Source organism: Channa argus, chromosome 12 (genome assembly GCF_033026475.1).
Source record: "Channa argus isolate prfri chromosome 12, Channa argus male v1.0, whole genome shotgun sequence".
Classification (NCBI taxonomy): domain Eukaryota; kingdom Metazoa; phylum Chordata; class Actinopteri; order Anabantiformes; family Channidae; genus Channa; species Channa argus.
In genome coordinates, this window is record NC_090208.1 from 4,766,859 (window position 1) to 4,794,495 (window position 27,637).

At 45.8% G+C, this 27,637-nt stretch overlaps 2 protein-coding genes across 12 annotated transcripts in view; both read left to right on the plus strand.

The window, feature by feature from the left end:
* LOC137137844 (uncharacterized) overlaps nucleotides 1–27,637 on the plus strand; it is a 135,922-nt gene that overhangs the window by 70,990 nt on the left and 37,295 nt on the right. The gene's annotated exons all lie outside the window — the stretch shown is intronic.
* LOC137137846 (uncharacterized) lies at nucleotides 32–11,581 on the plus strand. Of its 10 annotated transcripts, none has more exons than XM_067524609.1 (8): nucleotides 6,866–7,009; nucleotides 7,460–7,495; nucleotides 8,108–8,696; nucleotides 8,771–8,815; nucleotides 8,949–9,104; nucleotides 9,856–9,966; nucleotides 10,641–10,727; nucleotides 11,076–11,581. In XM_067524609.1, exons 3-8 carry the CDS (start codon nucleotides 8,489–8,491, stop codon nucleotides 11,141–11,143), a joined length of 675 nt encoding a protein of 224 aa, XP_067380710.1. In that variant the 5' UTR covers nucleotides 6,866–7,009; nucleotides 7,460–7,495; nucleotides 8,108–8,488; the 3' UTR covers nucleotides 11,144–11,581. The 10 variants fall into 10 exon arrangements, 7 of the variants coding, with proteins under 7 accessions (XP_067380710.1, XP_067380712.1, XP_067380708.1 ...); XM_067524611.1 differs by having other exon boundaries at nucleotides 8,133–8,696; XM_067524607.1 differs by having other exon boundaries at nucleotides 6,869–7,495.

The window sequence follows — 27,637 nt, forward strand, 5'->3', positions numbered from 1 at the left end:
ATCTCTGGAAAACTTGCCGTCGCAGAACGATGACGAACTGGTGACGTCGGTGGAAAGTAGTTGACCTCAGCAGAAGATTGACCGTAAAACAAACGCGTGCAGTGTTCGACAGTTGGGCTTTTCCAAATCTTACCATCCAAGCGATTAGCTGTTGGAACCTACCGGTAAAGATCATAGTCTCTAGTCGCTTTCCCGTAAAACCAACTTCCAGGTAAAAATAACATTGTGGACGTTTAACGTTCACCATCTTGTTGCGTAGTCTGAGCGCTGTTGATAGAGAAACAAAAGACAGGAGCATACGACGAAAACGAATGTCAAACTAAACATGTCTAACGTCACTTTAAGGTGGATTTTGTTCGTGTGCCTTCTTTGCTCGTGTTGGCTGATCCATTCTGCCTCAGCAGGTAGGTTGTGTAAGTGCTTAAACCATATACTGGAAACACAAATCTGCTGTGGGTTGATCAGATTGAAGCTAATTTAGGCCGTTGACACATGGAACTGATGGTAAAGAAACTACTGCTTTGTCTAGACTGAAAAGGGACATTTGGACACAGAGAAACACCTAATATAAGCATGAACGTTCTGAACCTGCGTGAAACGAACAGAAAGCGGAAGACGTGAGTGGACAGGTACAAACAGAAAGGAAGAGAATTAGCTTCATTGGCCAAGTATGCTAACACATACAAGGGTTTTACTGGGGATCATTGCTGACTCTCAGGGACACGTTCAGTAGTGACCTACATACAGACGGTCTAATGCCCCTCACCACAAGTATAATCATATTATACCAGGGCTTGACATTAAAAGTCACATATTGTGCAAAACCCACATTTTGGTCATTTGTCTTTGCAATTAAAGGTCTTCCAGAAAGTTTTCCCAGTGCTTAACTTTTTCCATATTTGTTAATGTTACAGCTTTATTCCAAAATGGATCAAATTCATTATTTTCCTCAAAATTCTACAAACAATACCCCATAATGACAATGTGAAAGAAGTTTGTTTGAAATCTTTCAAACTTAATTCAAATCAAATTTATTAAAAAAAAAAAAAAAAGTAAATATTTGTTATTAATTTTGCAAAGAACAAACTTCTTTCAGGTTGTCATTAGGGTTTATTGTTTATAGAAATTTTAGGAAAATAATGAATTTAATCAATTTTAAAATAAGTCTGTAACATAACAATGTGGAAAAAGTGAAGCACTGGGAAAACTTTCTGGATGTACTGTATATGGGTCTGTGGAGAAACTGTTCTCATATAAACATAATAAAAATAGTAATTTACGTAGCACTTTCCCCTTTACACCAATAAATGAATGTTTGGGAAACTGCAGAATATCATCAGAATATCATCATACTTGCTCAATCGTGCCACTGCATGATGCTTTCAAATTTCCTGAACAGAGTTTACTTCCGCTGGGCAAGTGGGAAAGTGTTAATGTTGAGTCCTGTTTATCTTCTACCATAAAGAAGCTTCTCTCCTCTTTTACTTCCTTCCCAGTGGCAAATTCAAAATTTTAAGACATTTAGTGTAAAGACATAAAATGAGTCAGTGTCTACTTCTGTATAATAACATACACAATTGATGCTTGTAAAACTCAGTAATCAAATTTAGATTTTACAGCAGAGAGCTGCAAGAATTATTAGTAGATGTTCTTACGGAAAACCCTTAAAGCAGTGTTAATGAAATATGGGTCACCGACTGGATCTGGATCACGCTCAACAGTGCTGAGAGGAAGTGGCGCAATTTCAAGACTCCATCTGCTCTTGCTGAGTATCAGGATCTGCTTGGATCTTTTTCTCACAGTTTCACCAGGGTAAAGACTGAATACTACCAGGAGAAACTCAGCAACACCTCGGTCACCAGAAAGCTGTTCTCCATTTTTCAACTCACTCATCTACCCACCTCCACCTCCTCCATCCACCTCTCTCACTGCAGACAACTTTGTCCGCTTCTTTACTAATAAGGTGGCAGCCATCAGCTCACAGTTCTCTCCTCCAGATTATAGAATCCTGCTAACTTCTTCCAACACTACATTGTTTTCTTCACTTTCAACTCTGACAGAGCACAACGTATCCCCCCTCCTCCTCTCTAACCATGCGACCACCTGCTCTCTGGATCCGATCCCTCCACTTTCCTTAAAGTAGTTGCACCCGCACTAATGCCAGCTATTACATGAATCATCAACACATCTCTCACAACGGGACTTTTCCAACCTCGTTCAAGCAGGCCCAGATTACCCCACTGCTCAAGAAGCCTTCCCTTGATCCCTCCATTGTGGAGAACTACCGACCTGTCTCCCTTGTTCCATTTCTGGCCAAGACCCTGGAACGAGCAGTCTTCTATCAACTCTCAGACTTTCTTTCCGAGAAAAACTTACTTGATATCAACCAGTCTGGCTTCAAGAGGGGTCACTCCAGAGAAACAGCACTGCTGGCTGTTGTGGAATCTCTTCGAGCTGCAAAAGCCACAGGTCAATCTTCTGTCTTAATCCTTCTTGATCTTTGACACTGTGAACCGTCAGATCCTCTTGTTCACACTCTCTGACTTAGGCATCTCTGCATCAGCTCTAGCCTGGCTTTGTTCTCACCTAACGGGATGAACCTTCAAGGTATCCTGGCAGGGGCATGTTTCTAACTCTCATAGCCTCTCTACCGGTGTGGTGCAGGGTTCATTTCTTGGTCTTCTTCGTTTTTCTGAATATACTGCTTTGCCGATGACACACAGCTCTTCCTGTCCTTTCCATGGGACGACTCCACTGTCTCATCACGCATTTCTGCCTGTCTCTCAGACGTCTCAGCCTGGATGAGAGAGAGACATCTTCAACTCAACCTCTCCACGACTGAAGTCCTTGTCTTCCCAGCCAGACCTTCAACACAACACAACATCAGCATCAACATTGGATCTACAGTGATTGTCCCCACTAAGTCGGCCTGAAATCTGGGGGTCATCATCAATGACCAACTGAGCTTCAAGTTCCACATCTCCTCAGTCTCTAGAGCAGCAGATTTGCTCTCTACAACATCAGGAAGATCAGACCCTACATCACGGAATATACAACCCAACTCATTGTACAGGCGCTGGTCACATCTCGTCTTGATTACTGCAACGCTTTGTTGATGGGGTTACTGGTATCCACAATCAAACCCTTGCAGATGATCCAAAACACAGCAACTCCCCTCATTTTTAATCAGACCCATGTCACCCCACTCTTCAGATCTCTACAATGGCTTCCTGTAGCTGCTCGCATCAGGTTCAAAGCTCTGTCTCTTGGTCACAGGGTGGTTAACTCGACACCTCCCGCTTCTCAACTCACTCACTCAGGTCTACAATCCTTCCCGTCCGCTGCAGTCTGCCAACGAACGACATCTGGTGGTCCCAGCACCACACAGAAGACACCAAGCAACACTCTTCAGTGCAATGATCCCACGATGGTGGAACGAGCTACCAAACTCTGCACGCTCAGCAAACTCACTCAGATATAATAAATAAAGGAAGTAAAATATTGCTATCAAAGTACATAGAAAATAGATTTCAAGATAGAGAGTTGCTACAATGTCAAATGTGACTTTATGTTTAAGACTGAGCCAGAACAAATCATGTATTATCAATTCTTTGTAAACTTTACGCATCTCATCAAACCAATGTGTGTATGCACAACTCAGGATTCACGTTTTTACAGGACATTTGAAGTTGTTTACATGTTTGACACATAACATTACATGTCGGCATGTGAATAGAACAAATCAATCCCAGATCCTTTGTAAATGTCATGTCTGCTGTTTAAATGTAGTTTTATGTGGAGAGAGCTTTGGTTTAAATACAGTATGTTTCAGTGTTTAGTCTGTTTGAATATTAACTGCTCTCAATATTTCATAAACAAGTGTTTGACTGATCTTGCTTCCTGCTTATCTCTGAATTTTTTTCCTGTTTTTGTCCAGATCTAAATGTTGAAGGGAAACCTGGAGATAATGTCACTCTTCAGTGTCAGGGGACAGAAGAGTTTACAGTTTTAAAGTGGAAAAAACCTGACCTGAAGTCAGAGTATTATGTCTACTTCATTAGAGATAATGAGTTGGATAAACAGTTACAGCATAAATCCTTTCAAGATCGGGTTGAGCTTAAAGATCCAAACATAAAGAACAGAGACGCATCAGTGATTCTGAAGAACATCAACATCAATGATTCAGGAACATATGAATGTTATGTTGGAGACATAAGTGTTCTAAACTCATCAACAGAGTCACTTTGACAGTTCATCAACCAGGTGAGTGAGTGAGTGAGTGAGTGTGTGTGTGTGTGTGTGTGTGTGTGTGTGTGTGTGTGTGTGTGTGTGTGTGTGTGTGTGTGTGTGTGTGTGTGGATCAGAGGTGAAGCTGCTTCCTGGTTGTTGATGTGAGAGTGAACCATCACAGATCAGATGTTTGTGTTTTCTAAAGATGTTGCTGATGAGACTTTGTAGCAAACAGCTGCTATGAGTGATGGGATCAAAGTGCAGTAGATAATGTCTGACAGGAGTTTGAAGAGGAAATGGATTCATCACCTACCTGACACCTCACACCTCACATCTCATTCTCTTCTCACAGGTGATGAAACAGAATCAGATGGAAACAACAGAGGACATGTTGGACTGGCAGTGGGTTTGTCAGTTGTTGGTGTGATTCTTGTTGCTGTTGGTGTTGTTGCTTTTCTGATCTTTAGAAAAAGATCCACAGAGCAGAATTCATACTAACCTGCTGAAAGTGCAGGTGAATGACAGATGTAGCTGTAAAATGTCTCAGATCTCTTACAGCCAATGTAGCATGTGATACATAAACACTGTACAAATACCTGTAAACTCAATTAGTCGTTACTTTAGCAGAAGTTTCTAAGATCAGAATCAGTCTTATTATAATTATATGTGACTTACTAAGTGCACTTATTAATCAGTAATTTAAAACACTACACTATTAAAACACAGTATCTATGGATGTTTCTGAATGTTTTAGTTCAAATGAGGAAGCACATGAAGAAAAGACACTAACTTTAGAATCACAGTCTTCATCTGAATGACTTTGGACGTACATGGTGCAAAAGTGGGTTTGATTCAATGCAAAATACATATTACATATTCCTTTCATCATTAGAATGGCTACAAATATGCTAAAAATTGATATGAGTATATTAATTAAAGCAGCTTCTATATTGAGTGTAAAGCAAAGAAGAACTTGTCTGTCTCCTGAATGATTCCTTGTGAAAACCTGCTTCTATTCTTGACATTTTCTGAATTAAACTTTCCCACAACTGAACATGAACAGGAGCCTCACTGTATTTGGTGATTTTAAATGTGTTTATGTTGATGATCAAATCTCCCAAACAGTTTGTTTTCATCAGTGTGAAACAAGAGATTTGTGTGTTTTTCATAACTGAATGTGTAGAGATGCTGGCAAATTGTCCTGTGACCCAGACACACTAAACATGGCAGCAGTGCAGAGACAGTCAGTTCTAAAGGTTTTTGAGTGAGACGCAAACAATTTCTGCTTTATTAGTAACTTTTGTAACAATCCTATTTATTGTAATGTGATCATTGTTTCGTGTCAGGGACATAGGGGGCAGTGTACTTTAGCAGGATTCCACCATTTTGGCTCGTTTGTATTGATGGGAGCCAATCAGCATCCAGAGTCTATAAAAGGTTGAGAGACTGTGTGTGAGGGGCTCTGGCTTTGTGAAGAGGACAGATGTGTGTTCAGGGCCACCACTGTTTGAAGACAGTTGGAAAAGTTGCAGGCCTGGTCTGGAGGCTTTCTTTTGTTTGCTGCCATCTTGGCCATGTGCTTTTGTGTGGGCACTAGTTTTGACGTCCTTTTGAGAAATTGTTTAGTGGTAAGAGGCTGGACCTTGTTTTTCTATCCAGTTAGGTGCAGACAGATGTTCTTTCATTTGGCACAGCTGTCCGGTCCAGGCCTCTGACCCTGTACTGTGGTTGTTTTTCAATTAAAAATCAAAAGCAAAGTCAGAGTTTGATTTCTTTGATAAAAATAATTATACTTTATGGATTTAATGAGTTTAATGTTATTTTAGAAAAACATGGTTTGTACCAACAAATTTGTCCTGTATGTGCAGGAAACAGATGAAGACAGCTGCTATCAACTGAACTCACATAGAACTGTTATTTTCTAGTTCTGCCACCTGCTGGTTGACACAGGAAACAGTTCCATGGGTGGTTTGGTTCAGTTCAGGGGCCTCATTTATCAACTCTTCATATAACGTTTCTGAGAGCAGTCAGAGTTTTTCTTGTGCTTTAAATTGTGTGTAAATGTAGAACTTCCTCTGAGCAGGTGAACCAACACATTCTCTGTGGTAAAGCAGTAAAATTGTGGATTCATTGAAATAACACGCACACAAACTGCAACTCTGTCAGACAATATGGAAACAATGTTTTCTGTGTTTCCATTTTAATTTGGAACACAAGACAAACATTTTGTACAGAATGAATGATGCCATTAATGCTTCTATTCCATCTTGTTTCACTCGTAATTAATTAATATTGAATAATAGTGAACTGTCAGTTGTTTTAGTTTATTTTAGACACGTATGCTTTTGTTTTTATTGTTATTCTTAAACTATGTTCTGGCCAAACTATTTAAAATGAATGTGGCGTTAAAACATTAGAACCACCTCTTCTTATCATGCACTGCAGTAGAACTCCACGACCCACTTTGACCTCAATAATTATCACCTTTCTGACAGTTTTAACCTAAAAACGGAGAAATCATAAGCTTGTAAAAGTAGAACTCATGGCAGAGCCACTGTATCAGACTGCACAGCTGGTCATATTGTTTTACCTGATTGGTTTATATAAGTAGTGATGTCAGTATGTCTGGGGTGGTTCTTTACTGTCTTCTGCCGGAGACATCACATCAACTTCTTGCCGACTAAAAGGAAGGAAGCGGGTAAAGCAGCTGTTACCAAACTAAGTGCAGACGTCTCATCAAGTTGTACAATGGACCAACGATGTATCCAGCTGCTACTCTGTAAGTACAGTCTGTATTTGTTAAATCTATGCTGAACTTCATAAAAGTAGTGGTGATGAGATACAGCACAACATGACAGAAAAGGTTATGGTATCAAACATGAAATGAGATTTAAAATAAAATTATCCAGAGCAGCATCATGACAATATTTAAACAAATAGAATTTATATGCAGTATAGATTAAATATAATAAGTATAAATGTATCATTTGTAAAAATAAAAACACAGAAATATAAATATCCATATCAGCAACTGTGTATCGTAACGTATCTGAACGAGTACTTCTATTATTTGGATCAGTAACCTTTTGAAATAAAGGTGTTCGAAAGTAAGAACCAGATTTAATTTTAATGTGTAACATCCATATTTAATGAAATGTTACTGTAAGTAAATACTCTACATGCAAATCTCCAAATTAGCCGACTGTCTTTTCTCTTTGTGTTTGTGTAGTTGTGACTTCACTGCTGTGGGGCTCAACAAACCAAGGTTGGTACATTTGTAATCCAATATTCATCAGCTGTTAAATGGTCAAACTGCTGATTTTACACATGACGAATAATATGTGAATTACACACATCCTAATATTTCAAAGTATGTTTACTCTGAACTCTTACTGGTTTCTCTGGGCCTATATGGACAATATTCTGCAAGTGAGAGCAAAGTGTAGTGATGTGATTTCTAAGGGAACAATAGTTCAAAAAGAAATTGGCTTTGGATTGTTAAATATTGGCTATAAACCAAGAGTCCATGAAGACACTTGGGTATTATTGTAAACAAAAAGAGTAAAGATGCAGCTTAAGTTCACTCTGCACATGTAGAACAGATGCTAACTTTTAATGAACTAGTTAAAATGAATGGAGTCAATACACATAATGAAAACATGTTGTTTTTTAAAGTAACTTGAATCTGAAACACTGCTAAACTTCCTCTTTATAAGTTAATGAAAACTAAAGAAAGTATCTTCATGGACTGTTACTCAGTGGACACTTAAGACCAAATACTTTATTTATACTGCTAATACTACTGTATGACATTGTTGTTGGTCTGATTATTGTTACTTTCTACCATTTTTCCTCAAATGCACTGAAACTCTCACAGTTCATCTGACTGTGAGTCCCAACAGTGCTCAGTTCTTTGAGGATCAGTCCTTTAATCTGACCTGTGAGGACATCAACAGCTCTGCTAATTGGACAGTGAGGAGGAACACAACTATAGACACCATGCTACAGTGTGGAGGTGGTTGGGGAAAATCAAATAGGTTTTTCTGTAAAATCAGCAACGTTGTCGAATTGGACAGTGGAGTTTACTGGTGTGAGTCCAGAGAGGGATCAACCAGTAACAGCGTTTACATCAATGTCACTGGTAAGATCAGACTGTGGAGTTAGTGTTGATGAAGCTGTGTGGAAATGGATGAAATGCTGTAGTTTGTCTCTGTGTTGAGGTGGAGCAGTGAGCCTGCAGAGTCCTGTCCTCCCTGTGATGGAGGGACATGATGTCTCTCTGCACTGTCAAACAAAGAGGCCTCCCTCCAATCATTCAGCTGATTTCTATAAAGATGGCTCCCTCATCAGGACTGAGCCTACAGGTCACATGACCATCCACCATGTTACCAAGTCTGATGAAGGCCTCTACAAGTGTCACATCAGCAGTCATGGAGAGTCTCCACCCAGCTGGATCTACGTCACAGGTCAGGAGCTTCACTTTGATTTCAACACTTATTTCATCCACATGTTCACCTGAACAGTTGGATTCTCTCTACAGAAAAACCTACAACCACATCTCCACCCAGCTGGATCTACGTCACAGGTGAGCAAGAGAAAAATCAACTGACTCTCTGGAGTTTTCTGTATTGAGCTCAGCAAGTTTCTGCATTATCTGGTCATAAGTGAAAATGAAATATTTGCCAATTAGATTTTATTTTTCTTTTGGTCCATTTTAGAAAACTCCTCCACCACAGCATCCAACGTTACTTCCACTTCATCAACAAAATTGAACCTTCTCTATGTGTCGTATTGTGTAGCACCTGTTTGTGGTCTGATTCTACTGACATTACTGGTTCTACTGGTGAGACAACATGTTCAGAGAAAACAGAAAGGTGATACACAAAAATCCTGATTTTACATTTAGTTTTGTTTTAGAGTGGAAATTCTATTTCTCTTGATTAAATCAAAAGCTCCAATTGACTATTGATTCCATCTTCTCCTGCTCTTGTGGAGACAGGTACCACAGTGGTCTGGTACAATGGCTACTTCTTCTATTGATGTTACACTGATCGTCTTGTCAGTCTCCCCCTCAAACAGATGCCCTTCTCCCTCCAACTGCATCTTAACATCCATCAAGTCAGAACCTAAATGCTCATAATCAGCCTCTCATTCAACCCATAGCAGCATAGTAGTCTTGAAATAGCTCTTCTAAGGCAGCAGGAATCTGCTGAAATAACAAACCCATTATAGCTGTCAGAGTTCTTTTCAATAGGATCAAACAGTGTCTCTATAGAAGAGGTTTCTCTGGTGGCTGCTACACTGGACCCTCTGTGTCATCATGAACTCTACATTATTATTACATTGAGGGATAAAGTCAACTTTGTGAGGTTTAGGCCCAGAACTACATGGTTAGTCTTAGTAAAAATATTATTATTCATAGATTTGTAGAAGGCTTAGAAGGCAAAAGTGTGTTCAAGTGTAGTCAGAGCCTCTGTCTCAGAGACCCTCTCATTTTCTAGAGAGACCTCCAACACAGCAGCCAGGGGGCTTCTAAACATCCCCAAAGGGTCAAAATGCCATTTGACTTTCATAAATTAAGTGTCTGATAACAATGTTAGTAAATTATACTTTGCTTCATTGCAGCTGATGAAATGACAGTCGGAGCAGAGACCATCACAGATGACATCACATACAGTGACATCAAAATACGGCGTCATAAACATCACCAACAAAAGTCCAGCAGACAAAGCAAAGGTAAAGTTTTTTTGTTTGTTTTGTGATGTGTTAGTGAAGCTTCTTTAATTTTTTATTTATTTTTTCTGTCAGCAATTTCCTAACACAGCTACTGCAGATTGTATCAAACAGGAGGAAGTTGAGAGTTTCCACAAAACTATTTTCAGCAGCCGATCAATCAGCAGGACTGTGAATGTGGAACTGAGTGAATAGAACAAGGGTGTGTGTTCATGGTGATACAGGAACATGTGATCCAGTACAAATAGGGCTCACTGATGTGTTTTTAGTTGGTTTTGGACAAAGACAGATCCAAGGCTTTGTGCTTTCTGCACCTCAAATCTCAAACTTTAACATTATAGTTGTTTAGTTTTTCACTTCCTCCTGCTGCTTGAAGTGAGCTCTGACCTGAAGCTGGTTTGGTTTCTCACTGCATGTTCTGCTTCAGCTGATGACACTTTGCATTGAGTTTGTTTGTAATGTGGTTAAATGTGTCAAATGCTTGTCACAAAATGTCGTGCAGCTCTCCAGTTTAATTATAGACTGTCATGCACATCAGAGGTGTTAAAAAAGAAAACTTGAACTTATCGAATCTCTATAAGAAAATGAATCCTAATGTAGCAGAGCAGTAAATGAACTAACAGTACTGGTATCAGCTGTAGTACTTAAAGTAATGTGATCTGTATCTTATTTTACAGAGACTGATTCAGCTGCACTTTACTCAACAGTGAGAACAGAAGACGTCCGTTATGGACAAATAGTCATCAGACCAAAGAGGAGAAGAGGTACCAGCACTTATTAAATGGTCCCATAATAAAATGTACTTATTGCACCATTTATGTTTTTAGCAGCACTTTTATCAAAACTGTCTTGATTTAGGCAACAGATAATACGACACACTGCATGTTCTACAAAGCAGAAAGAGACGTTAGTCTGACACTGTTGGGCTGTTTGTTGGTCTCACAAACACTTTCTGTTGGGTTCTGTGTGTGTGTGTGTGTGTGTGTGTGTGTGTGTGTGTGTGTGTGTGTGTGTGTGTGTGTGTGTGTGTGTGTGTGTGTGTGTGTGTGTGTGTGTGTGTGTGTGTGTGTGTGTGTGTGTGTGTGTGTGTGTGTGTGTGTGTGTGTGTTCAGAGTTGTCTCTAGAAGCAGATGTTGTCTACTCTTCAGTGAGGTCAACATCGACACCTTCACACCTTTAGTCTGATCACTGACACAGACCTGCTGCCTGCTACTGGTTCACACAGCTCCTCCCACCAGTCACATATATTCTTTCAAACTATTTACATGTTTGGTTGTTTGTTCTCATAATTTTATATCATTATTCCATTTTAAATCTCTAATAACTCTTCTAAACCAATTTGATCAAGAACTTTCCGGCATTTTGTGTTAATTTTTTTATTTCCTGTACTTTTATTAACCCTCAGGCTGTTGTTGGTTTGTAGATGAGCTGCAGCAATGGGAGTATTGGTCTGAACATCTATAAATAAACTGCAATTTTATAACTATTTTTTATTTAATTTTTACTTTTAATACCTGTTTACTACTCATTTAATAACTGCATGTGTAAAATTGTTTATTATTGATACTAATCATTTTTCATTACACAATTCAGGCAGGAATAAAGTGTTTCTAACAAATGAATTAATTGTAATTATTATTTATTCTAATATAGTTTGCTGTTCTACATTGTGGTTGTTGCTGGAAGATTTAGAAGAAGAACGTGTCTTTATAGCTGTAACTATAAAGTAGTTTAGTTTTACAGGATATGTTTAAAATACTAAACAGTCAGTCAGTAAAATACTAACTCACTCAAGTACAAGCTACATGTTTAGTATGTTGTTTCATTTAATCAACATGGAACCACATGTACAGTAGTTTGGTTTTATTTCATATCACATTGTAACTGTTATTAAAGAGCAGTTACTCTATTTGTACTTTGTAATTATGTACAATAACATCTAAAAAGTACAATCTCACATGCTGACCCCCAAATGCACATGTCTTAGCTTTGTAACAGCAGCTTCCTGTACTTCTTCTAACGCACAAAATATTCACACCAGCTTGTAGGTGTAATATAAAGTGTCACCCCCACCTTGCATGATGAAACTCACATCAGTCAGATAATGTTATATATGATACATTTTAGGACTAAGGGGCTTGATATCTCTGATTTTTACCAAACAGCTTCATTACTGTGGGTAAAAACACGTCTCAAAAATGAATAAGGACATTAGGTTATTTAAAAAAAGTGGAGTAACCATTTCAGCAGAGTCATTTATTTAAATATATTTATGCCTCAGGTGCTGGTGTAAAGTTCTGTTTCTGGAATTAAAGAATCAACTCATCACAAAAATAAACCATCAAATACAGAAATACAGCAGCAGTGGCACATGGTCAGTTTGTGAGGTGAATCGTTGGCGAGCTCCAAACCACAACATCTATTCTTCCTTTGCAGCATTTCTGCACCGAAACCTGTCAAACATTAGTCATGTTTCAGTGAACACTGTTTCACCAGAGAGACAAGTTAGAACCAACTGTCTCACAAAGAAACTAATGAAAGGAAATAATCAACATCACATTAGCGATTGCAGCCCAGTGACCTTTGATGAACTTTCACTCACTTGAGGTCAGAACAGCAACTTCGCAGCTCGTAGAAAAATGTGACAAGTAGCAACTTGGCTCCACAGTGATACTGCAAGTATGTGCAAGAAGTGTTAATACAGACCAAGCAAAGCCTGAACCTGCTCTTCTGCTGTGTCCTGTGCAGACGAGCAGCATCTTCTGCCACCTGCTGGACACAGAACTCAAATTTAAAATGTACTGAATAAAATGTGAAACTCAAGTCAAGTCAAGGTTTATTGTCAGTTCTTCCACATGTACAGTACATACATACATACAGGGAACTGAAATTGCATTTCTCTCGGATCCATGGTGCTAACAGGTAGTTCTAACAGTGGAGCCTAAGATCTAGATCACATAAATATAAAAATATAAAATACACTATACAATTCAACTATACAATAAGGGCATTGGTGAGTATACTAATAAAAGTACAATACAAAGTACAATAAAGTAAAAGTAAAAGCAGCGCAAGGCACATGGCAGATGGAGTGCAAACCAGTAAAGTGTACATCAGTGCAAGTAACAGAATTAGTGCAAAAAACATGGCTTATTCAGACTGGTAAAAGTGGCAGAGTGCAGAGGGCTCAAGAGCAGTTCTTTAAATTAAGTTTACATGTGAGGTAGTAGGGGGTTATAGTTCTGTGCCTGAGGCAGAAGAGGGAAGGGGGGCAAGTTCCGGAGCGAGTTCAGCTTCCTGACAGCCTGATGGATGAAGCTGTCCTTCAACCTGCTGGTCCTGGCCTGTAGGTTCCGCAGTCTCCTCCCTGATGGCAGCAGGCTGAAGAAGCTGTGTGACGGGTGAGTGTGATCACCCGCAATGCAGAGGGCTTTGCGGGTGAGACAGGTTCCATAAATGTCCAGCAGGGAGGGGAGACAGACACCAATGATCTTCTCAGCTGCTCTCGCTATGCGTTGTAGAATTTTCCGGTAGGAGGCGTTGCAGGCCCCATACCACACAGTGATGCAGCTCGTCAGGATGCTCTCGATGGTGCCTCTGTAGAAGGTGCACATGATGGGGGGCAGAGATCTGGCTCTTCTCAGTTTGCGGAGGAAGTAGAGACGCTGCTGTGATTTCTTGGCCAGTGCTGCAGTGTTGTCGGTCCATGAGAGGTCCTCTGTGATGTGCACACCCAGGAACTTGGTGCTGCTCACCCTCTCCACAGTAGAACCGTTGATGCTTAGAGGATGGCCTCCACCCATGGCTGAAACAAGAGAAGGATTAAAAGTCAACCAAATCCAAAACAACCTAACAAACTAAAACCACAATGTACAACAATACTAAAATAAATGACAGTCAGTGCTCTGCCTGCAAACAAGCAAAGCACTGTTACAATATGTGTAAGGAAATAAACACATTTTATATTTTTATATAAAATCAAACACCAGACCTTAAACCAGGTGATAAGACTGTTCCACTCGTTAACCTCTAAAAGTTATGACAGACCCACTACAAATATTAAAAAACAATACCTCAGGACATTTAAGCACCTGCTTCGACTACATACTGTAGAGCCCCAACGGCTTATGGGAGCAACTGTGGGAGGCGGCGAAGCGGAAGCTAACCCTCACTGACTTAGCTAACTAGCTAATCGGCTAGCATGGATGCTAGCAGGCTAATGCGAGAGCAACTTGTCTAAATGGCAGGAAGAGCACTTGTGCCCCATACACCACACGACTCCAAGTGTCTCAAGCTGCTTTATAGGAAACAATGATAGGACAATTATTGCCTTTTTACAGCTACCTCTCACAACAGAGATAGCTGAACTTTATTTTTGAAAACACCAACAGTGGCCGGTCACCGTGAAGGCTCCGATACACAGCACTTTCCCTCACGGCCAACACATACATCACATATAACAAAACCAGAATGTCTGAACACACCTACTAACACTAATCTTAACACAAATCATGCACATTAAACACTTTAAACACATAGAACTACTAACATGCCTATTACCCATAATTCCCCGGGGCTCACTGTGCCAGCCCCCACACTAACCCACTAGCCAGACAGCATCCCCCCCCCCCCCCCCCAAGAGGGTTCAGTGTCCCCACAACCCTCAGTCACTCCAAAGCCCCACAACAAAGTCTCTTAACTGTCCCGGCCGGAGTCGAACACGCGCCGGTCTTTGTAGCGGCCCACTTGCCGTGCCAGACTCAGTCCCGAGTCCATCATTGTCCATGCTGGCACGGGGAGTGGCAGACAAAAGACTGTCCTCCTGTTCATTCACCGGAGTAGGAGACCGAGGACGGTATGGTGCCAGCCGATCTCTATGCAGCACTACCCTCCGACCTCGCCCTGGCATGCGGACCCAATACACCACCTCAGAGATCCGGTCCAAGATTTCTCCGGGCCCCTGCCAGTGGTTGGTGAGTTTTGGTGAGAGCCCCAGCTTCCTCAACGGGCAGTACAGAAAAAGGGTGTCCATGGCACTGTCCATCGTACGCCCGCTTTTGTCGGACCCCAGCGTCCCCTTCTCGAGCCAGCTGATGAACCACACTAAGGCGCTCCTTGAGCCGCCTGAGATAATCCAACTCTGGGCCCCCAACAATTTCAGGCTCCGGGGGTGGCCTGAAAACCAAGTCCACTGGAGTCCCCCGCCCGAACATCAATGCGGTTGGGGTACATTGGCTGGACTCCTGGACAGCAGTCTGGTAGGCCCACAGGGTGCTATTAAACCGCTCCACCAGTCCATCGCTCTGAAGGTGGAATGGCGTGGTACGGGTCTTCTTCACCCCAAGCCGCTGGCAGACCTCAGCAAACAGCCGGCTCTCAAAGTTCTGCCCCTGGTAACTGTGCAGTTCGTCCGGGACCCCGAACCGAGAGAACATGTCCTCTACCAGGCGCTGAGCCGCTGTGGTGGCAGTCTGGTCCGGCACTGCATCCGCCTCGGGCCACTTTGTGAAATAGTCCCTTGCAACCAGGATGTAGCGGTTGCCAGCCTCACTAGTGGGAAAAGGGCCCAGGATATCGATGCCGACCCTCTCCATGGGCGCCCCAACCAGGTACTGCTGAAGCGGCCCTCAAGAGCGCTGGGTGGGTCCTTTTTGCGCTGTGCAGTCGTCACAGCAGTGGACGTGAAGCTCGGCGTCCTGGCGGCAGCCTGGCCAGTAGAAACGCTGTCACAGACGGCGCACCGTCTTGGAGTTCACGAAATGGCCAGCCCCGGCCAACCCATGGACCCACCGGAGTACCTCCGACCGAAGAGCGCCGGGGACCAGGAGCTGCAGGCGGTCAACCCCCCCACTTGGCGCCCACCACCGCCGGTAGAGGATACCATCGCAGAGCTCCAGGCTGCCCCACTGCGAGTGAACTATCTTGATCTCTGGCCCATTTGCTGAAATGGCCGGCCATTCCGGTCGTTGTCGAGTTTCCAGCCAGCTCTGAACCTCAGCCAGCACCGGATCAGTCTCTTGGTGCTGCCGCAGCTGCCCTCTGCTGAATGGCTCCCCCTCCCCGGCGGTGACGCCTGGCTGTGCCGCAGCTGCTGATGGCCCCAGCTCTCGTTCTTCATGGCGACGACAGTAGCGACACTCGTATGAAAGACAGGGGCATCGGGAGAGGGCGACAGCATGGCAATGCTGACGCCCTCTCAGAGAGGCGTGGTTGGTTCTCAAGGTGAACCTGGTGCCAAGAAGATACGGTTTGAAGTGTCGTACAGCCAGGACCACCGCCAACAGTTCTCACCTAGTGACACAGTAGTTGCGTTCAGGCCGACTCAGACTGCAGCTGTAGTAGGCAACCACTCTTTCTCCTGTCTCTCCTCCTTGGGAGAGTACAGCTCCGATCCCCACTCCACTGGCATCTGTATCCACAATGAACGGCTGCTGGGGGTCGGGGTACGCCAGGACAGGAGCCTCTGAGAGGGCTGTCTTCAACCGCTGGAAAGCCACCGAACAGGCCTCCAACCACTCGAACCGCCGGCCCTTCTCAGTCACTCGGTGGAGGGGACTGGCGATGGTGGCAAAGTCTTTCACAAACCTCCTGTAGTAGGAAGCTAGGCCAAGGAAACTCATCAGCTCGCTCGTGGTGGTTGGCTGGGGCCACTCCTTAATTGCGGCCTCCTTTGCCTGGTCCGTGGTCACCCCACGCTCGCTGACCACTTGCCCCAGGAACTGAGTCTCTCTGGTCAGCAAGTGGCATTTTGCTGGGTTGAGCCGCAGTCTAGCCTGACGTATGGCCGTGAAGACTCCTGCGAGGTTGCTGATGGTGTCCTCGAAGCCCTTGGCGTGCACCAGCAGGTCGTCCAGGTAGACCACGCAGCGGCACCGTGGAATGTCCTTGAGAACCTGCTCCGTCAACCATTCAAAGGTGGCGGGGGCATTGCACAGTCCAAAAGGCATTACCTTGAACTGCCACAGTCATGGCAACTACTAACATGCCTATTACCCATAATTCCCCGGGGCTCACTGTGCCAGCCCCCAAACTAACCCACTAGCCAGACCGTTACAATACATTAAAATACAAAACACAAAAGTATAAAATGTAACTTACTAAAACCACAAACAGAAACATCTCAACAGTCACAGCAGAATGAGCAGCAGCCAGCTTCTCACACCTGCGTCACATTTGTCTCTTAATCAGTTTGCTGCTCGTCTCTTGACACCACCTCTACCTGAGTCCTGGCGTCTACCTGCCGCATTAAGAACAAAATTAAACACAGCGCATTTCTTTACAGTATAATTAATTTACACTAGAGAAAGAAAAAAAAAATTCCAGAAACATGAATAAGTTTCTCTCTTCCTCAAAGGAGCAAAACACAGAACTTCTCTGAAGCCTCACAACTTTAAAACAGTAGCGCTAACTTAACGGCGTTAGCCATTAACCATTAGCCGTTAGCTGTTATGAATTTGCTTCCAAATACTTCTACTGAACAATTCACTGACCGAGAAGAGTCCCAGCACATCCACCACCTTGTGTCTCCACGGTATGAGAAGCGAGACCACATTTTGGCCAAGTATTTCACAGCCAAAAACCACAAAGTCACTTTCCCACCAACGAAAACCGAACTTTTTTCTGCTCCTCGTTCCTCGTCTGCATCCACTCTGCACTGTGCAGACACAGGGGACGGAGCTACTCCACACTACACCTGTTCAGACTCTGCAGACAGGTAACAATTCCCCTACATGTCATTATTCAAACCAAACACGATAAAATACACTCTGAGAATTGTCGCCTTCAGAAATTTGAAATTTCAGACCTCAGAAATAGGACATTTTTCAGTAGCCCTTCATGTTGTCAGGATTACGTGTGACTGATCACCACCTGGTGGCACGTTAGATCAGGTGGTGGGAAGGATGCCAGATGGACCTGGTAAACCCAAAATCTGTAATGGGGGTGTGGGAAGACATCAGAGAGGCCATTGAGAAGGACTTTTGGCCTCAAGGAAGTTCCAAAAAAATAAAAATAAAAAAACAACCAATTGCACAACTCAAAAAGAAAAAGCGGGGTTTGGCCCAGGCTGCACTCAGCAGGGGGAGCAGAACAGCTGACCCGAAGGGAAGATGTCATCAGCTGGTGGAAGAAACACTTTGAGAAGCTCCTGAACCTGGCCAACATGCCCTCTGTAGAGGAGGCAGAGTCTGAAGACATGGAAGAATGTTCATCTATATAGCAGGTGGAGGTCTCTGAGGGGTCTTGTGCACGAGTGAGGGTAAAATGGACTGTGAGATTGACAGGCAGATTGGTGCAGTATCAGCAGTAATGCGGACATTGCACCGAATATATTTCTAAAGGTTATTGACATAAAATGTTCACCAGATTTTGGTAACAACCCACACATGAAAAGAAATCAAGCCTTAGATGTCCATAAATTAAGTTATGTGTAATAATGTGAAATGACACTAATGATGAAGCTGTGTGTAACTGGATGAAATGCTGTAGTTTGTCTCTATGTTGAGGTGGAGCAGTGATCCTGCAGAGTCCTGTCCTCCCTGTGATGGAGGGACATGATGTCTCTCTGCACTGTCAAACAAAGAGGCCTCCCTCCAAGCTCCCAGCTGATTTCTATAAAGATGGCTCCCTCATCAGGACTGAGCCTACAGGTCACATGACCATCCACCATGTTACCAAGTCTGATGAAGGCCTCTACAAGTGTCACATCAGCAGTCATGGAGAGTCTCCACCCAGCTGGACCTACGTCACAGGTCAGGAGCTTCACTTTGATCTCAACACTTCTTTCATCCACATGTTCACCTGAACAGTTCGATTCTTTCCTCAGAAAAACCTGCAACCACATCTCCAACCACAACCAATGGACCTGGAGAGTCTTCTCCCAGCTGGATCTACGTCACAGGTCAGGAGATTGCCAGAAGTCGGTAAGTAACTCCTTAACTGCTACACATGCTTTACGTTTACGACTGCTGTTTTGGAATTGAGAACCCATGGTAGTAAATGTTGGACTGCTTAGCGAAAATCACGCAGCTGTGATAATAATTTAGCACAAAATCCCTCAAGTAGCATATTAAATAAACAGCAAAATAGAGAAGTTGTAAAATGCTGAAAATGATAAACTCAGTAGTTGAACTTTTTTCTGCAGGTATCAACAACGGTTTGAAAGTAGGTGCTGGAGTGGGTGTTGGTCTCATTGCTCTTGTCTTGGTGGGAGCATTATGTAACAAATATGCAGGTAAGTCACTTTTTCACATTAAACTGTGTGGTGTAATACACAGCAGTGTAACACATGAATCATAAATTCTGGATATGTATGTGAACAGTCAATGTCATCAAACATCAAATGTCAAGGCAGGAAACAGTTGTTTCTTGGGGAAGTCGGGCGGACAGTTAGGGAATCTGAGTTAATGTTCTGCCACTGTTTATTTACCACATTAGAACGAGACCAGTCACCCACTCATTACATTATACAGCCTTACAGTATATTATTTTTAATTTACTTCTAATCTTCATGTCATCATCATTGATCAGTATCTTTCCATCCACGCTACTGTGTTATGACTTCATTAATTCCTTCACTGATGCAGCCTGTTACACAGAAAACACTTTTCTGATGTAAGTCCTTACATGTCTTTTAAAAACTGTAAACAGCTGCAAATCCTCCTATTTATCAGATCCATCTCAAGTCAACGCTGTACGAATGTGACTAGTGTTTGGAGCCAGGTTTCCTCAATCAGTTTCCACTTTATCTTCTTACAGAAAAGACACTAAATGACCTAAACATGGAGATGGAACAGACTGAGCATTTGAACAGTCCAACTGATAGAAGCTTGCAAAACCAGAACACCCAAAGGTTTCAAGTCCAGCCTCGGACTGTCGTTTGATTTAAATGGTAAATGATCTTTACAATGTTGATTCCCATTCACACACACACACAACGATGGTGGTGGCTGCCATGCAAGGTGCTCACCTGACCCACCGGGAGCAACTTTGTCAGGGTTTTAGGTTAAGGGAGGGACCAAGTAAAGAGACCGTGAAAGGGATTGCAAATAAGGGGATTTTATTGACAGATGTAAATGGTGAACAGGACCAGCACACGAAAGGAGTTAACTTGAAAACAAGAGGGGAACAGAATGACCAGAATAAACACAGCTAAGGGTCAGGGAATAAGTTAGACTAGGAAATGAAAGAACTAACAGAGGCTACTGAATAAATAAGGCACAGATAAACGTTAAACCACTAAAGCACATAAACACAAGGACTATGGGGAGGCAGTCACAAACAAACTCAACATAAAGCACTAGCAAACTGAAGAGCACACAAGCAAACCTAAACATGAAAAAACCAGGATAACACAAGCGGAGAAAACTAGGGACTAGACCAAAAATACTGAATTAACCAAAAGACAAACCTCAGACCAAAACCACACAGGAAACACAGAGTCCAGAATACCAAAGTCCAAGATGCTGGAGTCCAGATTTCCCGAGAGTTCGAGAAGCATAAGTTTCAGGCTTTACCAAAAGTCCAGAGTCTACTGTGGGGTTGGTGAGGATAATAACGGCAACGAGGAAGACAGTAACCACGATGGCAGAGACCACATTAACAATGACGAGGATCTGGCAGGGGAGTGAAGGGAAGACTGAACTTAAATAGAGGGTGGGACAGGTGCAAACAATGAGGGACAACGACGGTAAAGCTGGGTGAACAGAACCAGGGACAGGAAGTAAGGAGAAGGGGCCACAAAATAAAAGTCCAGGGACAGGAAGTGCAACAAGATCCTGACAGAGCCCCCCCCTCAAGGGCTGGATTCCAGACAGCCCTAAAAGGCCAGAAGGTCCAGGCTGAGCCGGGTGGGCGGTGGGGGTCCGGAGGAGGGCCAGGGTGGGTGGCGGGGGACCGGAGGCGGGCTTGAAGCCCTCCAGGACGTGACAGGAGACCCAGCAGGGAGCCGAGCAGGTGGCCGGCGGCGACAGGAGGAGACCCAGCAGGGAGCCGAGCAGGTGGCCGGCGGCGACGGCAGAAGCCCTCCGGGGGCCGGACAGGAGGCGACGGCAGAAGCCCTCCGGGGGCCGGACAGGAGGCGACGGCAGAAGCCCTCCGGGGGCCGGACAGGAGGCCGGCGGCGACGGCAGAAGCCCTCCGGGGGCCGGACAGGAGGCCGGCGGCGACGGCAGAAGCCCTCCGGGGGCCGGACAGGAGGCCGGCGGCGACGGCAGAAGCGAAGGCCCTCCGGGGGCCGGACAGGAGGCCGGCGACGACGGCAGAAGCCCTCCGGGGGCCGGACAGGAGGCCGGCGACGACGGCAGAAGCCCTCCGGGGGCCGGACGGGAGGCCCATTGGTGAGCCGGACGGGAGGCCGGCGACGTCGGCTGATACCCGGTAGTGGAGGGCTGGTAGATTGACCAGAAGGAGTGTTGGCTGGCCCGGAACCAGGAACAGAAGCAGGGTCAGGAGTGGGCCGTACCACGGCCGACCCGACGCCTGGAACAGGAGCAGAGCCAGGCCGGACCACGGCCGACCCGGCGCCAGGAGCAGGAACCAGAACAGGATCAGAGCCAGGCCGGACCACGGCCGACCCGACGCCAGGAGCAGGAACCAGAACAGGATCAGAGCCAGGCCGGACCACGGCCGACCCGACGCCAGGAGCAGGAACCAGAACAGGAACAGAGCCAGGCCGGAACACGGCCGACCCGGCGCCTGGAACAGGAACAGAGCCAGGCCGGAACACGGCCGACCCGGCGCCAGGAGAAGGAACCAGAACAGGAACAGAGCCAGGCCGGACCACGGCCGACCCGGCGCCAGGAGCAGGAACCAGAACAGGAACAGAGCCAGGCCGGACCACGGCCGACCCGGCGCCAGGAGCAGGAACCAGAACAGGAACAGAGCCAGGCCGGACCACGGCCGACCCGGCGCCAGGAACAGGAACCAGAACAGGATCAGAGCCAGGCCGGACCACGGCCGACCCGGCGCCAGGAGCAGGAACCAGAACAGGAACAGAGCCCGGACCAGAGTCGAGGCTGGGCGAGGCGGCGAGCGACCCGGAGGCAGGTGCCGTAGCAGGACTTGTGTCGAGGCCGGACAAGGCATCGAGTGACCTGGAGGCAGGTGCTGTAGCAGGATCGGCATCGGGGCCCGGCGGAGCACTGACCGGTCGAAAGGCAGGCGCCTGAGTAGGATTAGAATCGGGAGCTGGACCTGGGCACATAGAAACAGGACAAACAGAGACGGGAGTAACGGTCGCCGACCTCGGCGCCGGGACAGGGAGAGGAACAGGAACCAGACGAGCGGTCGCCGACCTCGGCGCCGCGACAGGGAGAGGAACCAGACGAGCGGTCGCCGACCTCGGCGCCGCGACAGGGAGAGGAACCAGACGAGCGGTCGCCGACCTCGGCGCCGCGACAGGAACAGGAACCAGACGAGCGGTCGCCGACCTCGGCGCCGCGACAGGAACCAGACGAGCGGTCGCCGACCTCGGCGCCGCGACAGGAACCAGACGAGCGGTCGCCGACCTCGGCGCCGCGACAGGAACCAGACGAGCGGTCGCCGACCTCGGCGCCGCGACAGGGAGAGGAACCAGACGAGCGGTCGCCGACCTCGGCGCCGCGACAGGAACAGGAACCAGACGAGCGGTCGCCGACCTCGGCGCCGCGACAGGAACAGGAACCAGACGAGCGGTCGCCGACCTCGGCGCCGCGACAGGAACAGGAACCAGACGAGCGGTCGCCGACCTCGGCGCCGCGACAGGAACCAGACGCGCGGTCGCCGTACTCGGCGCCGCGACAGGAACCAGACGAGCGGTCGCCGTACTCGGCGCCGCGACAGGAACCAGACGAGCGGTCGCCGACCTCGGCGCCGCGACAGGAACAGGAACCAGACGAGCGGTCGCCGACCTCGGCGCCGCGACAGGAACAGGAACCAGACGAGCGGTCGCCGACCTCGGCGCCGCGACAGGAACCAGACGAGCGGTCGCCGACCTCGGCGCCGCGACAGGAACAGGAACCAGACGTGCGGTCGCCGACCTCGGCGCCGCGGCAGGAACAGCCAGAGCAGAATCACCAGAGGCCGTGTCAACTCTCCCGGGGGGTTGGACCGTAGTGGCGGCGTCGACTCTCCCGGGGGGTTGGACTGAGGTGGCGGCGTCGACGCGCCCCGGAACAGGAGCAGGTTGAGTGGTGGCTGACCCAGACCTCTGGACCAGATCTGGGCAAACAGGGACAGGTGCAGAGCCAGGGCCGGGTGAGATGCTGACTGGGCCAGAGGCAGGAACTGAGACAGTGACAGGAGCCGGAATAGCAGAATCAGGTTCAGGGGCAGGAGCTGGGAACGTGAGAGGAGCAGGAACAGCAGAATCAGGTTCAGGGGCAGGAGCTGGAACCGTGAGAGGAGCAGGAACAGCAGAATCAGGTTCAGAGGCAGGAGCAGGGCAAGTAGAAGCAGGTTCAGGTCCAGGGGGAACCACAACTTGGACAGGCGAGTGTATCTGGGCAAGTGGAGGCTGCTTCCCCTCCAGTGTGGCCCGGAGGTTCCTTAGCCTGGCCAGATACCTGATACCAGCCTCTGTGTCCTGTAGCCAAGACCGGGACTGAATAAGGTCCTCCATACGCTGAACTATAGCACAGCTGGCAGCAGGGTCATGGAGGGAGGCTTCCAGCTTGGCATAGAGAGCTGTCAGTAGATCATCGATGATCTTGAATTGAGCCCTTTCGCTAGCTTCCTGAGCCGATTTAGCCGGAGTGCTAGATTCCGAGGTGGTGCTGGAGAGGGTTTCCTGGCTGGGGGGTTCGGAGGGGCTGGAGAGGCTGGTCCTACGATGTCTGGTTGAGCGTTTCCTACGCAGGGAGGATCTAGCTACCTGTGGCTCTGTGGCAAACTGGTCTGTGACACTCAAGTCTGAGTGAGGGAGTGTGTCGACCTGACATGGAGCTAGCCCAGAAACAGGGGTCGACATCGCAGGTGTCAGAGGAGTGGTTTCTCCAGAAAACAGAACAGGGACAGGTGGGCAGCGGGCAGGCGGAGCTGAGGCAGACTCAGGGGGGTTGTCAGGGGCAGAGGGAGCGTCAGCCGACCCAGAAATACACTCTGGAAAAAGGGCAGACTGAGGGCAGTCAGGGACAAGCAATTTGGTCTGAGGTTTGGACATCCTCCTACGTCTAAGGCCTTTGAAAAAATAAGGGTCGATGTACCTGACTGAATAACGAGGACTGGGGTCTTCAAAACAATAAACTTGAGAGTCTGATTGCTCTCTTACCTGAAGCCATAACTCAATTGCTTCAGACAGATTCATGATTTGCCCCTTACACGTCTCAGGGTCCCAATTTTGGCCAGATCCTACTGTCAGGGTTTTAGGTTAAGGGAGGGACCAAGTAAAGAGACCGTGAAAGGGATTGCAAATAAGGGGATTTTATTGACAGATGTAAATGGTGAACAGGACCAGCACACGAAAGGAGTTAACTTGAAAACAAGAGGGGAACAGAATGACCACAATAAACACAGCTAAGGGTCAGGGAATAAGTTAGACTAGGAAATGAAAGAACTAACAGAGGCTACTGAATAAATAAGGCACAGATAAACGTTAAACCACTAAAGCACATAAACACAAGGACTATGGGGAGGCAGTCACAAACAAACTCAACATAAAGCACTAGCAAACTGAAGAGCACACAAGCAAACCTAAACATGAAAAAACCAGGATAAAACAAGCGGAGAAAACTAGGGACTAGACCAAAAATACTGAATTAACCAAAAGACAAACCTCAGACCAAAACCACACAGGAAACACAGAGTCCAGAATACCAAAGTCCAAGATGCTGGAGTCCAGATTTCCCGAGAGTTCGAGAAGCATAAGTTTCAGGCTTTACCAAAAGTCCAGAGTCTACTGTGGGGTTGGTGAGGATAATAACGGCAACGAGGAAGACAGTAACCACGATGGCAGAGACCACATTAACAATGACGAGGATCTGGCAGGGGAGTGAAGGGAAGACTGAACTTAAATAGAGGGTGGGACAGGTGCAAACAATGAGGGACAACGACGGTAAAGCTGGGTGAACAGAACCAGGGACAGGAAGTAAGGAGAAGGGCAACACAAAATAAAAGTCCAGGGACAGGAAGTGCAACAAGATCCTGACAAACTTGGGGTTTAGTGTCTTGCCCAAGGACACTTTGACATGTAGCCGGGAGCTGGGATCAAACCAGTGACCCTGTGGTCCATACCAACTACCAACTGAGCTACAGCCGCCCCTAGCTAGTCAAAAACCACAACAGTGAGCAGTTATCCCAGATGATAAAATCCAACTTTTCTAATCCACTACTTAAGTGGGTCAGAAGAAACCAACATAGCAGATAACCTGATCCAGGATACAACATCCAACATTTGATCCTGGTTCTTTTTAATTATGTACAAAGGGCGAGACCCAGAAAACAGTTTCCACACATAAACACTCATCTGAGGTGTTGACCTTCAGAGTGATGTTGCTGATGAGCTCAGGTGTGTTTGTCTTGTTGCTTCTTGTGTGGTTCTTAAAAGAAAAAGCAAATATCAGTAATAATCTTTAGAAAACATTTAAATATTTTTTCATCAGTTAATATTGAAACAGAGCTACTAATACTAACACTCAAATATATATTCAGACCTAAACTTTATTTTAACAAAATTGTCTTTACCACGGAACAAGATGCAATAACATGCAATGACAACACAGAATCTTATAACACCAGGTCACATGCTACATTTATAAGTGAATAAAGAAGTTTTGCAATAATGTACAAACACATATATTTAAAAAAAGACCCAAAAGAGTTTTTTATGTCTATGTAGTTTACAGACATGTCTTGACAAATGCCCTTTGATGAAAAGTGGTAATTTTAACAAAAATATAATATATGGTGAGCATTCTTATAAGATGCCTGAACCACTTCAGCTGTCTGCTTTTAATACGGGAGACTGTCGGACAGAGATGGTGAATCCAAACGTAGTAAAGGTGTTTGGAAATGCCTGGCTCTAACTCCCATCTTCAAAAGAATTTCTCCAGTAGTCCTGCAGACATGGACTCCAACTGGACTGTGTTTAAATCCTGTTGTGTGGAAGCAGCCACTTTGAGTTGTGGCCAGAAGGTTTTTGGTGCCTGTTGTGGTGACATCTTGGTTACCATCAGCGGTAATAGAGGCCATAAAGCTGAAGGAGGCCTTTTGAGCATGGTTGGGTTTCCTAAAGCAACAGATGGGCAGGCCAGAGGGGAGGCAGATCAGGTAGTTGTGGATACAAACACCTGGGGGTGGGAGAATTGTCAGCTGTCTTCGCTCACACGCCAGTTTAATGTCACATGGAGGACAAAAGCAGTAACTTTTGGTGGCAAATTGTGATGGTTGTTCCCATATTTAAGAAAGGGGACTGGAAGGTGTGCTCCGAATACTGAGGTATCACACTGGTCAGACTCCCTGAAAAAGCCTATGACAGAGTTCTGGGAAGGATGCTTCAACCAAATGTTAAGCCTCAGATCTGGGAGGAACTATGCAGATCTCCCTGGCTGTGAAACAGTGGACCAAACCTTTATTCTTACAAGCCTACAGGAGGGGGTGTGGGAGCATGCACAGACAGTCACGTGTTTTGTGGACTCCGTCAGGGTATTTTCTAGAGGCCATCCGGTCCTTGTTTATCTGGAGTGAGAGTTGTGTTCACATTCTTGGTAGGAATGATTTATATTGTAATAGTTTAACAGCCCAGCTAGTGGATTAGTGTGAGGGGCTGGCACATTGAGCCCTGTGGGAATTATGGGTAGTTCTGTGTGTTCTGTTATACGTGGTGTATATGTTGGCTGGCACCGTGAGGGAGAGTGCTGGGTATAGGAGTGGCCAATACGGTGTACTGCAACTGTTATTGTGGGTGTTCTGAAAACAAAGTTCAGCTAACTCTGTCTTTAGGGATAGTGATGTAAAAATAATAAGAGCTGTCTGATCTTTGATTTCTATTAACTAGCTCGACATGGGGTCACAATGCGGTTGTGCAGTGTTCGGGACACAAGTGTTCTGTCCTCTGTTTGCCATTTTGGTGGATAAGAGGGTGTTTTAAAGGGACTTTATTTTAAAGACAAGTGTTAATACTTTCAGTTTCAGTATTTATAGGGTAAAGGTTGTGTAACCTTGTCAACATAAAGGCGACAATTCTCAGAGTGTATTTTATCGCGTTTGGTTTGAATAATGACATGTAGTGGAATCGTTACCTGTCTGCAGAGTCTGAACAGGTGTAGTGTGGAGTAGCTCCGCCCCCTGTGTCTGCACAGTGCAGAGTGGATGCAGATGAGGAACGAGGAGCAGAAAAAAGTTCGGTTTTCGTTCATGGGAAAATGGATTTGGTGATTTTTGGCTGTGAAACTGAAGACTATAAAGATGTATAAAGAGAACCCAACAATTCCCCCTGGAGCAAGCCATAGGCAACAGTGGAGAGGAAAAACTCCCTTTAACGGAAGAAACCTCCAGCAGAACCAGGCTCAGGGTGGACGACCATCTGCCTTGACCGGTTGGGGTGAGTGGAAAGGGGAAAGAGAAAAGAACAGATCAACAAAAGCAACGACAAAACATCGGGCAGATTGGTAGGACCAGTAGCTGCACGCTGGAAGACACACAGCTTCAAAGCCGGGGGACACCTGCAGAAAGGGACAGAGAGAGGGGGACAGAGGAGGAC

Bases quoted from the DNA above. Each gene is read 5' to 3' on its own strand.
- LOC137137846 (XM_067524609.1), top strand. From the start codon at position 8,489: ATGGAGGGACATGATGTCTCTCTGCACTGTCAAACAAAGAGGCCTCCC. The intron at 8,697-8,770 runs GTCAGGAGCTTC...TTCTCTCTACAG, and splicing joins CAGCTGGATCTACGTCACAG to AAAAACCTACAACCACATCT. The intron at 8,816-8,948 runs GTGAGCAAGAGA...GGTCCATTTTAG, and splicing joins CAGCTGGATCTACGTCACAG to AAAACTCCTCCACCACAGCA.